The sequence below is a fragment of the Hippoglossus hippoglossus genome, chromosome 16 (assembly GCF_009819705.1).
Source record: "Hippoglossus hippoglossus isolate fHipHip1 chromosome 16, fHipHip1.pri, whole genome shotgun sequence".
Classification (NCBI taxonomy): Eukaryota; Metazoa; Chordata; class Actinopteri; order Pleuronectiformes; family Pleuronectidae; genus Hippoglossus; species Hippoglossus hippoglossus.
Genome location: NC_047166.1, coordinates 1177190 through 1191798, shown reverse-complemented (window position 1 = coordinate 1191798; position 14609 = coordinate 1177190). Strand labels below are relative to the sequence as shown.

Sequence of the window (14609 nt, the reverse complement as noted above, 5' to 3'; positions counted from 1 at the left end):
GCTGGATGCAGCACGTTCGATAATCCCGTTTGCACGGAACATCTGTGGAGGCAAACGTCCACATGATCTTTGTGCTGTCACAATCCACGACCTTCATTCATATTCTTGTTTGTATTGATCACATGTTGCCTCTGCAGATTTTTTTTGTGGCCAGGGTTTAAGTTTTTAGCATCAAAATGGACGTGAATCCAGTTGCTGGTTTGTGAAGATGAACACAGACGTCCTGAGGGATCTTCCCTCCTTCATCAAACGGCTCCTGTTTCCTCAGGCAACGGTTAGAAACCTGCTTCAGTCTCTGATACAACACGACAAAGTGGACCTGCTTTTACATCCTCCTGTCAGGAAGCATTTCAGCAAATATTTGTCGATGTCCCTGCAGAGAAATGAGTTTCTCTGAACATCCACATGTCCAAAGATTTCTGTCTGTCTCCAGCTGACTGAAGCTGAGGAAACGGTCTGACAGTGGTTTCCTGTTGGGATTCAAGTGTTTTTCTTCTGTTACATAACAGACGAGAGTTTCAGCTGCATGTGAAAAATACAGATCTTCTCTCTGCATCTTTTCAAACGACGTCAGGAGCTGAAGGTCAGAGCTCGTTTTCACTGAGGCTGAAGATCTTGTCATTTGTCAGGTACATTGTTTGTTTATCCAAGATCTAAACAGCAGCTGGACCTGGTCGAGTTTCACTTCTCGTCCAAGAGGCTTCTTCAGCTCTAACTGATGCTGGAGTCTCAGGTATTTGTAGAGTCGTTACCTGAGAGGCTGGACCCTCTGGGATGAGAAGTGAAACCTCTTCAAGGAACTCAACCAGGTCCAGTGGACCTGTGTTTAGCTCCTGGCTTCACCAGGACCTGTTAAGTAATAAGTAACCAGCACCTTGGTGATTTTTGTAGGAGGAGGAACGAGCTCTTCTGAGTGATGTCGTAGTTCTAGTTCGGGTGAATCTCTTCACACACGGTCCAGGCGGTGACTCGTCCTGTTCACAGCAGGTTGTGTTTACTGACTTCCCCGTTCTTCTCCACTGGAGAGCAGCCGAGCACAGAACCAGTTTACAGACGCCAGCTGACTGGGCGGCTGCTGCTCGGCCGGCCTCCAGCTCAGCTGATGCAACCCAGCAGGAGGATGTCGTGTGGGAGCAGTTCTCTGGGCCCTGTGTGTTCATGTAGAAACAGAGTGACTCCCCCAGTCACCATCAGACCCTCGACGTCTCACACTGTGTTTTTCCTCTGGGTGTGGCCACACATGTTTTTGTTTATTAAAGGGACAATCCACCTAAAATCTGTAGAGTTGTGGTTTTTCATGAATGACAAACTTGAATTCAGTCACTAAAGCCTCTTTTCTATTGGTCGAAACACAAACGCACTAACATCTTCAAACCCATGATCAGCAGTGATGGAAACAAGACGCCAGGTGAACACGTTCACTTCTTTATTTTGACAGTTTAGATGCTGACGCTGCATCATTCCGATGTGCATTGAACTTCTGGGTGTTGAGCGTAAATAGATTGTGTACTTACAGTTTTTTTTTACATCTCAGGAACAACGTGCAACAGTGATTTGTTTCTTCGTATTGTGCAAAATGTAAGGCAGTGGGTGAGAGACCTTCTGACTGTTCACGGGGGGGGGGGGAATAAACAGGAAGGCAAACTTCTGGAGTAGAGAGTAATATTTCAGTCACGTTCGACAGGTGAGATGGTGAACGAGGGACAAAACCAGTTATAGAGCCTGAAAAGGGTGAAAATCCTTCCAGACGACCAATCAGTACAGACTGCGCTTCATCAATGGGGGGGGGGGGGATCATAAAAGCCATTTTCAGACATGACCTCTGGGTTAAGTCTGGAGAAATAGCTACAGAGGTAACTATTTCTGGATCTGCACCTAAATCTAAAAAGTTCCTCCCTGACTCGTACGACATCCTTCCACCCAGTTTTATGATAATCTGTCCTGGAGTTTTTGTGTAATTTTGCAAACTAACGGACAAACGAACGCAGTTCTCGACGTGTGTGTGTGTGTGTGTGTGTGTGTGTGTGTGTGTGTGTGTGTGTGTGTGTGTGTGTGTGTGTGTGTGTGTGTGTGTGTGTGTGTGTGTGTGTGTGTGTGTGTGTGTGTGTGTGTGGTATACTCAACTCAACCTAAACTTCCTGCGTACTTACATACTGTGGCTGATGTTGACAGTGTGTGTTGTGCAACAGCGTCCTGAGTGTCGAGGTCAATGACTTTGTGTTGTTGTTGAGTAACAGATCAGTGAGTCACACTCAGATCGGACCTGAGCTTCGTCCTGTGGAAAAACACACGGAGACGTTCTGGGCCTGATGTGATGTTGACGTGTCTGGAAGTGAGAGTCGACACCTGGAAGTCTTTGTCGTGTCGCTCAAACTATTCCTGAACAATAAAGGTAAACAGAGAAATCCGTCTGTTCATCTGAATCAAAATGTCCAGTCGTCTGTTGTGGGTCCGAGGTTCAGTCGTTCTGAGTCGAACAGAAGGAAACATCAGTAAACTTCTGATGGAGTCAGTGCAGCTCCTGGACTCCTGATCACTGTTCTCCACAGTTTCACAGATCATAAAGATGGACGACACGTCTCCACCTCCTCTGACCACAGAGAAATGAACAAACGCTGCCATCTTGTACTGATGACATCATCTGGAGTCTGTGATGGTGGACATGGGGTACCGAGGCTCCGCCCACTCATGAGGCGTCATATCTACAGCGACTTCTCTTCCACGACGTAAAGAGAAAGTTTCAACACGTTATGAGGATTATATGTAATTTATGAATTCTTCAAACCAGACCTTTAATTTACTCAGTAAACACTGACTCCGCCCCTCCAGCTGTTGACTGTTGCCGCGGTGACCTGTCATGTCAGCTGGGGTTTGGGGGGGGGGCATCGTAAACATGCAGAGGGGAATGTGGGCCACGTACACACACACAAACACACACCTCATTACATTCACTCATTTAACCTCAATATAACTCTTATAATAATAATAATAATAATAATGATGACTATAAAGGAATCATAACCGTGTTCACTTGTAAAAAGGAAAATAAAATAATGAAAACATCTGAACCTTCTTGTGTCTCGGATGTTTTTGGTGAAGTTGTGGTTTCAGCAGGTGGGGGGGGGGGGGGACAGAACAGGGATCGGAGGTGCAGGACGTCTTATCAGTGTTGTGATGTGGGTAAAGCTCAGGTATGACCTTGTTGTCTGGGAGTGGACAAATGGAGGGTAACGTGTCGTCCCTGTCCTGATTCTCCTCCGTGTGTTTTTCCGTGTTTTGGGGTCAGCGGGTGAAGCTCTTTATACAAACACACCTTAGTTTGGACTTCAGACCGTCACAGGTGACACTTCACTGACTCATCTCAGAGTGAAAGATCACGAGTTCTGTTCATTTCAATTACGACGATAATGTTTTCATGTAGTAATGTTCAGAAAACACATCAGACTGTCCACTGCTGCAGCTCCTCTCGTCAGCCTCTGTCTCTAACACCGGCTCTGAGCTCCTGATCGTTTCAGGAGGGAACTCAAACGTCTGAGTCAGTGTCTCTGGACATTTTCTGGAACTGAGCCTCCTGGTAAAATGTCTGTAAAATGTCCGAGTGAGTCCATGTGAGAGAACAGCAGGAAGATTAAAATCGATGAAAGCAAAAAGACAAATCTTCCCGTTGGAGAAGAACTGTGCCGTTATTAGAGCGGTGTTTCTGATGAAGTGATTGATGTCAGACCTTAATATTTCTCCTGCTCTCTTCGCGACAGAAGAATGTGGCGAGCAGTCACAAGACGGTATCATCGCCTCTTTGTGTCGACGCATTAAACGTGTGCTGCAGCATTCCTCCTGAGTTCCAGTTGGAAGCTCGGCCGGAGCAACGAGACAGGAATCTGCAGAATGACCGGGCGGAGACTCGTCTGTCTACTTCCTGCGTGTTGTCATGACTACGAATCATCACAAACGCATCATCAGACGGATTAATATCCCCAACGTGGCCGGAGGCAGCACTTCACCTTCTTCTTCTGCTTAAACATTAGTCTGCAGTGCTCTGAGCCAGCGGCCGTTTAGAGGTCAAAGGTCAAGTCGACAACCGCGTAGTGTGAAGTACCTGAAGTACATTTACTCTAATCTCAGAGTTATTGTTTATATTAATATTTTATTTTTCTTTCTACTCATTTATTTGACAGTTGCACTAATTTTACAAAGAAAACCTGCAGAGTTTGTAAAATATGACATTTATATTTTATTTTGACCAAAGGTGAAACAAGTAGAACTGGTAGAGCCCATCAATCATGAATCCGTTTATTAATTGGTTGATTGGATATCCACTTGCATTGTTAATGTTGTTATCATTGAAGAAACAAACAGCAGTTGGATGTCGTTTCAGTTTCTGTTGCATAACTCCTGCATCTTTATCCCCTGAGATAAAAACCGGATTGTTTGTCTTTCAGAAGCGGTGGATTGTGACGTGACCTCGGACGAGCTTCTGTCTGAGGCTCAGGTCTTTTCCTGTGGATTATGGATTGGGTGGGGGTCAGAGGCAGGAGGGGGGGGGGGGGTCTGGTTGAAGCTTGTTTTAACAGAACAAACCTTAAAATGAAAATCTGCCTCTTTCACCTTCAGCTCAGTTTTCACTTCAGTGTTTCTACTGTTAAACATGGAATTAACCCTCTGTGATTATTTGCTTTTCTTTTTCCTCGTTTCAGACATTTTTAATGAGGCTGACTAATCATGATTGACAGCTCAGACCGAACCCCCCCCCCACAGACTCTGACCCCAAAGAACGTCATCGGTGCAAGATGGCGGATGTAATATCTGAGATGTCACAGCAAACTGGTTCTGTGCTGATTGGAGCAGATTATCTAGGACATGTTTCCCTTCAGGTTCACGTCCAGGTGACATGTTTCCTGTTTGCAGAACCAGGCCCACGTCTGCTGTTCCACCAGTGAAGAGCAGAGGAGCCACGTCAGTGCCTGAAGGACCCGGAGCTGTTCCCCTGTCTACCAGGATGGAAACCCTGAGCTGCAGCAGCCACATGTTTACTGTGAACACTGCACCTGACTTCCTCCTGTAGATTAACATGTTTGATCATATTATTTATAACATATATGTTACAGCTGAACATTATCTGCTCATGAGTCATAGTTTTTACACGGATTCATCTACTTTGCACTGCCCCTGTTTGCACTGCTGTTCATATCGGTTGTGTACTTATATATTATGTACCTAAATGTTCTGTACGTTTATAATGTGTACTTACATGTTGTGTACTTCTGTATGTAATGTGTATGTTTATGTCGTGTACTTATATATGTGTACATGTACATATGGCAGACTTGACCATAAAGTTGACTTACAGTATTTAGGAAATTACCGAATGTTTTTATTTATAATTTCTTCGCGAATTGACTGTAATTTATTTTATTTTAATTTTATTATTATGTTTATAAACAGTCTCGTGTGTCGCAGATCGTGTTCAAACGTGTTTATCTCGACGTCATCATGTTTATTTTTCAGTAAATAAAAACAATCTGTACCCGGAAGTGCTTGTGTAAGATATGTTTTTTTGGGGCGGGGCCACATTCAGCAGCAGCTCAGAGGAGGAGGGGGGGGGCGGGATCACGTGGGATAGTGACAGCTCCCACCGCGCGTTCCCATTGGCCGAGCCGCTCCGGGCCTGTCCCGCCTCTGATAGGCCGTGCCTGGTGACGTCACGGCTATCAGCTGTTGGAGCTCCACAACAACAACAAAGGAGAATCAGTCCGCGGAGGAAACTTCACCTTTTTATACTTGAACATCATTTTATTTCTTCCGAGAAGAAACATCCGGGTTTTCTATTGGTCCTGAAGAACCGCGTCTACCTCAGATTCAGGGATTTGAAGCGGACTCCGTCTTCTTCTTCTGCGGCAGCAGGTGAGCTCTTTGTCTTCTTCTCTCCGTTTTACAGCCGCGACACAAACACGTTCAACTTTGACTTCGACGCGTTTTAAACTCGCGTGTCAGTGTTTCCTGTGTTTCCTGTGGTCACGGTGGTCACGGTGGACACGGTGGTCCCAGTGTCCCGGGTCCGATTCCCACTGTTTGTTCCACTGAAATAAATCGGGAGGATTTCTTCTGTTCGCGTCGAGTTACAGACTCGCTCGAGCTGTGCGGGTTCAGTGTCTCTGCCTCGTAGACCAGTTCCCGAACCACGTCAGAGCACAAACACGAAGCCGATTAGTCGATTAGTGCATCGGGAAGAAAATTAACCGAGAACAATTTTGACAACAGGCCGTTTAGGGGAAAAAATACTAATTAATCTTTATTTCCGGCTTTCCTGAACGGGGATTGGCTGCTTTTGTCCTATCTTTGTGTAGTGTCCCTGTTGTTGCTGAGACAGTTGAAGGGGCCCTGTTCGCTTTGTGCTGTTCATAAATATGTATTCATATATTTATAAATATATATTCTTCTTATAAACCAAGCATTTGATCGATATCAGATTATAGAATCAATAGGAAACACGTTCTGACCTTTTATAAAAACAGCTGATTGATTATTAAAGAAGTGACCGACACAACGTTTTAATCAAATTCAACACAGTTTATCATTTAATGGTATTTATTCATGTGTGTGTGGGGGGGGGGGCAGTTTAATTGCGGTGGTGAAAACCTCGATCGTGACCCGTTGAATGACGTTAACGCTTCGTGTTTTAACGATGAGCTCAGATGAATGTGTGTGTGAGCAGGTACAGCAGGTTACCTCAGTGAGAGTCAGTCTGTCTGCTCCTGTCACAGCTGCCTCGTGTTTACACATTCTTAGTTTCACCTAAATTTATAGAAATATCTTGTTTTATTTATTTTTCTACTCGTCGAATGTGAGCACAGGGAAAAACGAGCCGGAGCAGGAGGAGTGAACGCATCACAGCTGAGCTCTATGGTTGTTTCATTCGAATCTGAACCGAGGACGCGTTCAAAAACGTCGGATATTTGTGCTTTCGTGCTGTCGCCTGAAACCACAGACTGTAAATAAAGATGGAGGACAGGACGGCTCCCCACAAGTGAAGCCAAAGTGTCTGGCTGCAGTATAGGTCATAAAGCTCCTCCTCCTCCATGTTAGCAGATGGGACATGGGCTCAAAGATGTTTCTGTCACTTCAGGTCGTTCTTATCTCCTGATGTTTGTTCAAGTGTTTCTGATCAGTTTGGATTTTATTAGCTATTTGATATAAAAACGTAATGATTGACAGCGGAGAGTCGCTCTTGATTGGTTAATGGGACTTTGAAACTGTGACTCCGCCCAATGATCGCTACTGCACAGACTCCAAATGACGTCACACCTCAAGATGACAGCGCTCCTCTATTTTGGCTTCAGTTCTGGATATTGCCGATTGGAAGTGGAGACATGTCGTCCATCTTCACAGTTTCATGTGGTTTTTCACGTCCTGATGTTTCCGACTCCAACAGAGAAGCACCGGGTGAAAAGAGACGCTCACTTCTTTGTGACTGGTCGATTCTCGGCTTTAATTCGTTACTAGAGATGAGGCTTCTCCTCCGTACAGCAGTGACACTGACACTCAGACCTTGGGTGGGAGAGACTGTTCTCAGACCAGGTGTGTGTGTCTGTGTGTGTGTGTGTGTGTGTGTCTGTGTGTCCTGAACACAGCACATCTCTGTATTTACTGATGAATAAAACACTGATCAATAAGTGAAGCGGCTGCAGCTGCTGGTCTCGTCCGTCGAGCCCGACAGGAACTGAACCAGCCTCAGTGAAGGTGGAGATTCTCCAGCCCGGCCCGGAGACACACGTGTTTGTCTTCCAGCTAATTCCAACAAAACACGTGTGTGTGTGTGTGTGTGTGTGTGTGTGTGTGTGTGTGTGTGTGTGTGTGTGTGTGTCTGTGTGTGTGTGTGTGTGTGTGTGTCTGTGTTTCACACCAGTTATTTACTAACAGGCTCTGCAGGTCAAATGAGCAGCTGTAAACATTTCCTGCTTTCAGACGCTGAACAAACAACTTCTTTGTTTTATAACTGAATTGATTAAATGTGTTGATCATCTGTGATTTATTGTTTCTATTCTTTAACCATCATCTAAGTTTTCAACAACCCTCACAGATATTTTGTCTAAAAAGCTGCAGCGTCTAATGTGGACTCACAATTGACTCATGAATCGATCACCAGAAAATTCTGAATCATCATGTTTCCCTGTAACGAAGAGAGTAGAATGAATTTATCTAGCTTATTCACATTTTATGAATAAAATGGTTCTACTTGCTCAGCTGACGTTTATCCTGATAATTCTCGATATGGGGTCATTTCTGTGTCCTCAGTCACTCAGAGCGCTCAGCGACTCGAGTCTAAACTTTGTGTCCCCTTCGTTCTTTCTCAGGGTTTTAGATTTTTCGACTCGTTGACTCGACCTTGGCGCTAAGCGATGTCCATCCTGCGTCTGCTGACCCTCAGATGATCCCTGACCACACGCTGTTGATGCACTTTACCTTTCCGGAGCCTTCCTGCTGCCGTGAATCCCGCAGCTGATGACCAAAGTGCCCGCCTCGCCTCCCCGCCATCGCCCCGTGCCGCGTGCCCCCCCCCAATCCCTCCCTCATCCTCTCGCCCCTGCAGGACGTCCAGGCGGGATGTTTCAGAGGTTCACCAGCGCTCTGTTCGGGGACGAGGAGCTGAGCCGAAGCAGCGAACCTGGAGACAGCAAAGAGGAGGAAGAGGAGGAGGAGGACTGGATCCTGGTCAACTACCTGGGTGAGTGTCTGAGGATGTGATGGAGAATCTCTACATCGATGCCTCTTTGTTTTCAGAGCAAGAAATAATCTTGTCACATTCTTGTCTGACTGATCTGAGGACGAGTTCACGCTCCACTTTGAAATCACACGGGTTCATTTCCATCTGCTTCTCTCCCAGTTAACAGACCAGTGGTAACTGAGTGTGAGCAGCTGAGTAAAATCCTGCAGATCAGCGTGGTTTGATTTTATGTTTTCACTTCACCTCAAATAACATCCAATAATATCCTCCCTCAAAACACACAGTGAGTAAAAGAGTAAACACACAAGCTGACGGTTATAATCCAGCTCGCGTGTTGGTGTGCAGACGACGGGCGACACACTCACTGACCGCAGCTATTAGCAGTTTGTTATTAACATAGACATAAACCTCGTGTGTGTGTGTGTGTGTGTGTGTGTGTGTCCCTGATGGTGTAATGTGTGTGTGTGTGTGTGTGTGTTTTCTCCCTGTAACACAAATCGAAACTCCACCTCAGCTTCATGTGAAAGCTGGTGCAGAGCAGAGGAGGCAAAAGTCCACATGATTTACTTCAGTGGAAGAACAACAGGATCCTGAAGCTTGTGGAGCAACGTGCAAAGAAATGTTTAAAAATGAATATAGTAACACACATTATAACACACACAGTAACATACAGTAACACACACAGTATCATACAGTAACACACAGAAACATGACACACTGCAGTCACTGCCATGTGGCTCTGAGTGAATGTTGGCACAGTTTAGGTTTGAACCCCTGTTCACCCGTCAGTGGTCTTGACTTGACCCGTCTCAGATTCCACAGATGTGTTAATATGTCGGGGGGGCGGCGGATGGCCCACGGCCCACTTCAGGCTGGGATGTGGGAGGGGGGGCGCGAGGCGAGGCAGTTTATCGTGGTCACCCTGTAAACAAGTCAAACAAAGCGCCAGAGGAGCCAGAGGAGGTATAAAAAGCTCCCGGTGGTTTCCCGCTGTGGACATGTACGGGCAACGAGCTGCAGCTCCACACCTGAGCTCAGTGTCGAGTTCCAGCTTCTGCATCCGACTCAAAACACTTCACCTGTCGTGGTTTGTTTCAACGTGAAAGCTTTGCAGAAAGTCGACCTCCGCCGAGGCCCGCCTGTCCCTGAATCCTGATCCAGCTGCAGCGACTCCCACTCGTGGACATCAGTCCTCCAAACACGTCGTTTCATCAAGATTCATGAACGATTCTCTGAGAAATCAAGACGTGACAGCTTCTAAAAGTGAACCCAAATCATCTGGGACGTCCCCTGGTGGCTGACTGCAGTATGGACCATAAACCTCCTCCATGTTAGTAGATGGTACCAAATAATTAATTAAACCCAAACTGAGCAGAAACACTTGAACAAACATCAGTGGGATCAGAACGGCCTGAAATGACAGAAACATCTTTGACAAACATTTATTTAACGTCTACTTAGATTTCTTAGTTCGGTCCATGTCCCGTCTGCTAACATGGAGGAGGAGGGGGTTCACTTTGGGGAGCAGCCGTGTCGTCCATCTTTATTTAGTGTCAGACGTTCATTTGACTGCAGGAGAAAATATCAGGTCCTTAAACAGAGCTGGCATCAAACGCAGACGTCTGCTCGGACGATATTTTTAGCTCATGTTTCCTCTTCACCTTCTTAACTTCCTGTGTCTCAGTGACTCATCGGACTCTGAAGTCGAGTCCTGGGATGTTGGAAGTGTTGCAGTGCAGCACGTTGGTTCACTCTGATGACTGATGTGTTGAAAAGAGAAAAGTCTCGTGCACAGATCCAGATGCTGTGTCTGGTGAGCCGGGTTCAGCATGTACACAAACAGAAGCGTGACTTCACTGGGTCATGTGATGCTGAGCCCCGTTTCCATGAGCCCTGCTGCGCCGGGAGGCCACTGTGCCCCCTGCTGGCAGGATGCAGACGTTACTTCGGGTTTTTAAAGTGAGAATTCAAATGTCCAATCTGGAAGTTGTCCTCATAAATGTCTTAAATCCACCAGATCTGTGTTCTATCTAATGAAAGAACTCATAACTAATAATAAACTAATTTGATTGATTCTTTAGATCTTTGTGGTTTTTAACCCTAAAGCAGATGAAGGATTTTAGTCGACTCCTCAGAGACGAGCTGCGTCGGACAAACACAGATTTTTGACATGAAGCTGCTTTATTCAGTGTTTTCTAATCAACGCAGAGAAGATTCACATGGAACTTACTTTCAGTTACAGATTTAACCATTTGAACAAACTCTAAAACTCCCTCATGTGACTGGTCTGATGTGATAGATGTTATTAGTGAAACCCTGTCTCTCTCTGCAGCTGAAGCCTGCTCCGCTCAGCGTGCTGACGGCCTCTCTGGATCCTCTGGTGCTCGTGAAGAGGAGGAGGAGGAGGAGGAGGAAGACGATCTGGTGATGATTCCCTCTCCGATGGCCAGCCCCCCCATTCGCTACGCCTCCTGCACCTCCCTCAACTCCACGACCGACACTGACCCGGATGGCGGAGCCGAGGAGGATGAAGAGGACGGGGACGAAGAAGAGGGCGGCTTCCAGCGCCTGGACGCCTGCTCTCTGGAGGAGAGTTGGTTTGTCACCCCCCCGCCCTGCTTCACCGGCCGCAGGAGCCAGCCCGTCCTCCTGGAGACCAGCCCTCTGGAGAACCTGCTGATCGAACACCCCAGCATGTCCGTCTACACCCACCACAGCCCCCCCCGACTGACCATCGACCCCCTGCCGCGCTCACTGGACCGGGAGCTGGACTTTTTGTCCGGCAACATGCCCGCGACCCCGACCGCCTCAGGTGGGAAGGAGAAGGCGAGACGCACGCTGGACGGCCCCCGCCACAGGTAAAGTCCTGGGAGCTGAGGTTTAGAGTATAGATCAGATTTATGGGGGCTGATGCAAATATCAGGGAGAAAAGAATTTCATATAATGTAGAGAAATTATTTCTGAGAAGTTAAACTAAATTATTAAAGAAAACACAAACACAACCAAATATATAGAACTTGAATTAGGAAAATAAACATATTTTTAAATCTAAAATCTCAACATAAATGCTAATTTTCTGTAAAATATATGTTTTCATATGTTCAAACATGAATGTAGATAGAAATGTCTTTTAAAGGCTCTTTTTGGCCAATTATATATATATATATATATATATATATATATATATATATATATATAAAGAGGAACAAACTGGCGCCATCTGCTGGAGCTCTATATGTTTACAGCCTCTGTCGGCTGAATCCCTATTATAATGTTTGTTGTTGATTTGACTCTGTGACGAAGCTTAAATACCAAAATATGTTTGTTTGAAAGTGTTATGCTAATAAAGGTAATTTAATGGTTTTAAACTCGAGCTAGAATATTTAAAATTATATCAACAATCTGTCATTTAGCTAATCTTGCTCCTTGTGTCGCCCCCTGCAGGCCAGAGGTGGCGATTGTCCCGCGTCGCTCCAGCCTCCACTCCGCGTGCTACGCCGCAGCGCTCTCCGCCCGCTCCGGCCTCGTGCAGCAGCGTTCGGGCGGCGCCACCCAACGCACCCAGCTGCTGTCCCGCAACGCCCTGCGACGCCTCAACCTGCTGCGCCCCCCCAAGACCAGCTCCATGCACCTGCACCAGCCGTGCCAGAGACACCTCAACTTCTGAGGCCAGGGCGACCTTCATCCCCATCCCCATCATCATCATCCTCCTCCAGCCTTTCAGCAGTGTGGAAACTCAACCCACACACATCTCACCAGCAGCGAATCATCAGCCCTCACTTACACACATCTGTTCCAGAATCTGATTGGACGGTGAAAAAGGGAAACTGGCTGGTGATGTCTCCTCTTTTTATCAATTAATGTAGCACCTCCTGCTCCTCATCCTCCTCCTCTTCATCCGTCCATCCTGTGAAAGAAAGGGTCATGTGTTCCCACCTCACATTCTTTGTGGCCAATCACAATGAGTGGGCGTTGTCACGGGGACGTCCTCCTCCTCCTCCTCCTCTTCGTCTTCTCCTTCTCCTCCTTGTTCTTTAAGGACAATTTAATGTGTAGAGTCGATGCTGTGGGTCACTTTACTCAGCGGCAGGTTCACAGCGCGGCGGAGGGTAAATCCAGCGAGGCTCCGTCGGGCATCTCTCTGGGCAACTTGAGGTTTCAGACCCGGCATCACCTGAACCTGTGCCCTTTAATCAGCGCGGGGGGGGCAGGCCTCCAGAAGAGTTGCCCAAAAGGTTTCTAGTGTCGACACGTTGAACACAGCGCTCGGGTTAAAGTCAGTGAAAAGAGGCTAAAACACAACTTTAAAGGGAAAGTCTCCTCAAATAGTCTGGACACTGGGACACTTCCTGTTCCTGTCATCTCATCCAGTCGAGCATGAAAGTAAACGCCCACTTTTTCATCCTGGAACTGGAGATGAATCGTTATCACATAATATTCTTTAATTTAGAGAAAAAACAAATATTAGAAAACGGGAAAAAACAGCCTTCTGACAACTTTCAGTGCCTCTTCTTGAAAACCTGTTTAGCTGTTTTGCTTCATGTTTTGCTTTCAGTCCGACCTGCAGCAAACATTTAGTGAATCACTGCTTGTTTAAATACGGAACTGAAGTGGACCGGGCGTGAACCTGCTGCGTTCTAACCTTTACTGTCCGTGTTCTGTCGTGTGTAGAGAGACGCCGTCCCTCCCGGAGCCTGACTGAATCATCGTCATCTCGTGACGTAATAAATGTAAAACTCGTCACCACAGTGTTTCTCAAAGTTTTCGATCTTTTGTGGAGATTTTTCTTTTGAAGTCCCTGATTCGTTTGCCTCGTGTGGATCCTGCAGCGTCGCCCTGAACGCTTCCTCTCGTCCTGCGGCGCCGCTCGAACCTGCCTCTGACTTTGTAATTCAGTAGTTTTCACAATATCTTTTTGATAGAAGAAAAAAAAGACGGTAAAATTTACTGGGTTAAATATCACTAAACGCCTTGTTTTAACGGTAGCTTTCAGATGAATAGAAATATAAAAAAAATGTATTTAAAAAAACTTCCAAAATATTTTTTGAAAAGAAAAAAACAGATTACATATCAGTATGAAGTTGGTTTGTATGTGTCCATGTGTGTTTGGTTACGTTCATGTGTTGCATGGTTGTAGAGTTGTGTCAGTGTCATGACGGCTGAAAAAGAAAATGGAAAAAGATGATTAGTTCTTTTGCTCTTAAATGAATCTGCAGTTCACTTCTCAGGGTCACAACCAATCACTTACACTTAAGGAAAATGCAGATTTACTTGACAGCTGATCTTTTTTGTGTGCTCACACTTTTCCCCTCGCGGAAGTTTTGACTTTTAATTTGGTGTCTCGGAAACGAATCCTGGTCCCAGGACTGTGAAGGTGACGCTTGATGCTCAGTTGGAAATCCATCGAGATGGAGAGAAACGTGTTTGTCTTTATATATCTATAGATATATAGATTGCTCAAGTGTACCTATAACATAGTTTTAGAAATGTATTTTAATGCTTTTTATTTGTTCTATTTTCCATTATAACTTAGTTACATTTTCATAAACTGTTAAAATATTTAAACCAAAAAGTAGCAGTGACCTTTAACCTTTCACTAGTTGATCATACTGATGTTCTTTTGTGTTTTTGTTCTTTAGTTGTTTATCTTGTAATTGTTAACAGCTCTTGGTCTCGTGGCTCTGAATCAGTGGCGGAGCGGTTTGAGTGTCCGCTGTAGGGAAAGTGGAGCCCGGGCCGAGTGGCCACACTGCAGCTGGACAGAGGGACCGTTAGGAACGACCACACTGAACATGAACACGTCGAGAGACAAATAATGAGACACTGATTCAGACACATTCAAAAAGTTTGACTTATGTCATAATAACGACTTCCTGTCAAACTACAA

At 45.8% G+C, this 14609-nt stretch overlaps 1 protein-coding gene across 1 annotated transcript; it reads left to right on the top strand.

The window, feature by feature from the left end:
• The first annotated feature begins 5696 nt into the window (after positions 1–5696).
• tp53inp1 (tumor protein p53 inducible nuclear protein 1) lies at positions 5697–13552 on the top strand. Its single transcript, XM_034610241.1, has 4 exons — positions 5697–5901; positions 8352–8722; positions 11055–11580; positions 12167–13552. The coding sequence occupies exons 2-4, from the start codon at positions 8500–8502 to the stop codon at positions 12387–12389; spliced, it is 972 nt and encodes a 323-aa protein (XP_034466132.1). The 5' UTR covers positions 5697–5901; positions 8352–8499; the 3' UTR covers positions 12390–13552.
• The last annotated feature ends 1057 nt before the right edge of the window (positions 13553–14609 follow it).

Excerpts from the sequence above, each read along its gene's own strand:
- tp53inp1 (XM_034610241.1), top strand. The coding sequence starts at position 8,500 with ATGACCAAAGTGCCCGCCTCGCCTCCCCGCCATCGCCCCGTGCCGCGT. Across the intron at positions 8,723-11,054 it reads GATCCTGGTCAACTACCTGG|CTGAAGCCTGCTCCGCTCAG; the intron begins GTGAGTGTCTGA and ends CTCTCTCTGCAG. Across the intron at positions 11,581-12,166 it reads CTGGACGGCCCCCGCCACAG|GCCAGAGGTGGCGATTGTCC; the intron begins GTAAAGTCCTGG and ends CGCCCCCTGCAG.